This window comes from Molossus molossus, unplaced genomic scaffold (genome assembly GCF_014108415.1).
Source record: "Molossus molossus isolate mMolMol1 unplaced genomic scaffold, mMolMol1.p scaffold_m16_p_1, whole genome shotgun sequence".
Lineage (NCBI taxonomy): Eukaryota > Metazoa > Chordata > Mammalia > Chiroptera > Molossidae > Molossus > Molossus molossus.
In genome coordinates, this window is record NW_023425344.1 from 68,486,883 (window position 1) to 68,489,038 (window position 2,156).

The following is a 2,156-nucleotide window of genomic DNA, read 5'->3' on the forward strand; positions in this document are numbered from 1 at the left end:
TTTATGTTTGAGTATAGTGAGAGATAAGATTTACTTATAGGGTTAAGAAAACTATGGTGAGTTTTAAAAACTAGTCAGAAACACCAATGTGAGTTTTCCCCCCTTTTGCTGCATTTTCTTTATTTTGAGCCACAGGTCTCCTTGGAGGGTCATGCAGCAAGCAGTTTATAAATAAAATCAGAGTCTATGAATAGTGTCATCACATTAAGGGGTAGAATCGCTGGAGTCTCTCCTTAGGTCAACAGCTCCCATTGTTGGAATCCACCAGTTGGTCTTATTTATGGGATACCTGAGATGTACCTTGCTCCAATGAACATTACCATGCTACTCACTATAAAAAAGCCCAAGGGTAGACTACAGAAGATACTAGGGTCACCACTTTCTGAAGACTCAGTTGTAACCCAACCTATTGACTTCATCACAGCTTTCTTCCAGACAGAATAACGAATTTCACTTTCCTCAGCATTGATCTGGGGTTCAAACCGCTCCATTGTGAAGGCTGTCAGATCCTTGGGTTCCAGACTCCAAACCCCAACTCCTTCTGCTGCCCCTGCTGCCATGGCAGCTCCCAGAGCAGTTATTTCTGGCATGTAGGGCTTCACGACTGGGATACACAGAATATCTGCTTGTAGCTGCATAAGAATTTTGTTGTTGGTCATTCCTCCGTCTACCTGCAGATGACTGAGTGGAATTCCACAGTCGTGGTTCATGGCATCCAAAATCTCTCGGGTTTGGAAACAAACAGCTTCTAATGCTGCAAACGCAATATGGCTTTTATTGGTGAACTGAGAGAGCCCACAGATGATCCCTCTCGCACTGGGCTCCCAGTAAGGAGCATATAACCCTGAAAACGCCGGGACGAAATAGCAACCGTAAGATGTACCTACTTCTTTAGCAAGTTTTTCAACTTCCTCTGAACTGTTTATAATTCCGAGATTGTCTCTTAGCCAGCGAATGAGAGCACCGGCTATAGCGACAGAACCTTCCAGTGCATAGCATACGGGCTTGTCTCTGCCTAGTTTGTAGGCCACTGTGGTCAGAAGGCCATGCTCTGAAAACACACACTTACGACCTGTATTACATAGTAAGAAGCAGCCTGTTCCATAGGTATTTTTGGCTTGTCCATCCTGGAAGCACATTTGTCCCACCAATGCAGCAGACTGGTCCCCCAAACACCCAGATATTGGCACGCCTTCCAAGGTCCCAACTTTCATGAGGCCATAGATCTCTGATGAACTTCGGACGCTTGGAAGAATGTTCATTGGAATTTCAAAAAATTCACAGAGGTCTTTATCCCATTCCAGAGAATTAATGTTGAAAAGCATCGTCCTGCTTGCATTTGTCACATCGGTGCAGTGGACACCTCCACTGACTCCTCCTGTCATATTCCAGATGAGCCATGAATCAATGGTCCCGAAAAGAGCTCTCCCTTCCTCAACAGCCGTTTGAACTTCTCTTACGTTGTCGAGAAGCCAACGGACTTTGACGGCGCTGAAGTAAGTGCTAAGGGGAAGGCCTGTCTTGGACTTGACGAAGTTATTATTGTCTGGAATCCTCTTACTGAGATTCTCAACGGTAGACTGGGTTCTGAGGTCGAGCCACACCACCGCGTTATAGAGAGGCTCCCCCGTGATCTTGTCCCAGACCACAGTGGTTTCCCTCTGGTTACTGACACCAATAGCTTTTATGTTGGAAATGTTAATATTGAGCCGTTGAAGTTTCTCACTTGTTTTCTCTATACACTCGTAGACAGACAGCAGAATTTCCTTAGGGTTTTGTTCCACCCATCCTTCTCTTGGATACTCTTGTTTTATTTCCACTTGATGATGACAAAGTAGCTCGGATGTCTTTGAATTGAAAACCAAAAAGCGTGTGGAGCTGGTGCCCTGGTCCACTGCCCCCACCAACAGCTCCAAAACTGCTTTCTTCGCAGCTGCCATGAAACTAGCTTCCAGTGGGGCCGGAGGACGCTGCCGGTTTCCCTGGCGACGGCGGAGCAAGCGCGGGGGTGGGGGTGGGGGGGCGAGGCCGTGTGTGTGACCTCAGAATGCCAATGGGATTTTTAAATTGCTGCCTCCTTTTCCCTTGAAAGAATGATGTTTTGTGGAGGTTTAGATAACAATTTTAAGTAGGTACCCTAACGTACTTTTAAGGAC

The 2,156-nt window shown here is 46.2% G+C and overlaps 1 protein-coding gene across 1 annotated transcript; it reads right to left on the reverse strand.

Moving 5' to 3' along the window:
• Positions 1-278: 278 nt before the first annotated feature.
• Positions 279-1,940, reverse strand: LOC118616056 (glycerol kinase-like). Its single transcript, XM_036241414.1, has one exon. It carries the CDS (start codon positions 1,938-1,940, stop codon positions 279-281), a length of 1,662 nt encoding a protein of 553 aa, XP_036097307.1.
• Positions 1,941-2,156: the final 216 nt, after the last annotated feature.

Coding starts and splice junctions, on each gene's coding strand:
- LOC118616056 (XM_036241414.1), bottom strand. CDS start 1,940: ATGGCAGCTGCGAAGAAAGCAGTTTTGGAGCTGTTGGTGGGGGCAGTG.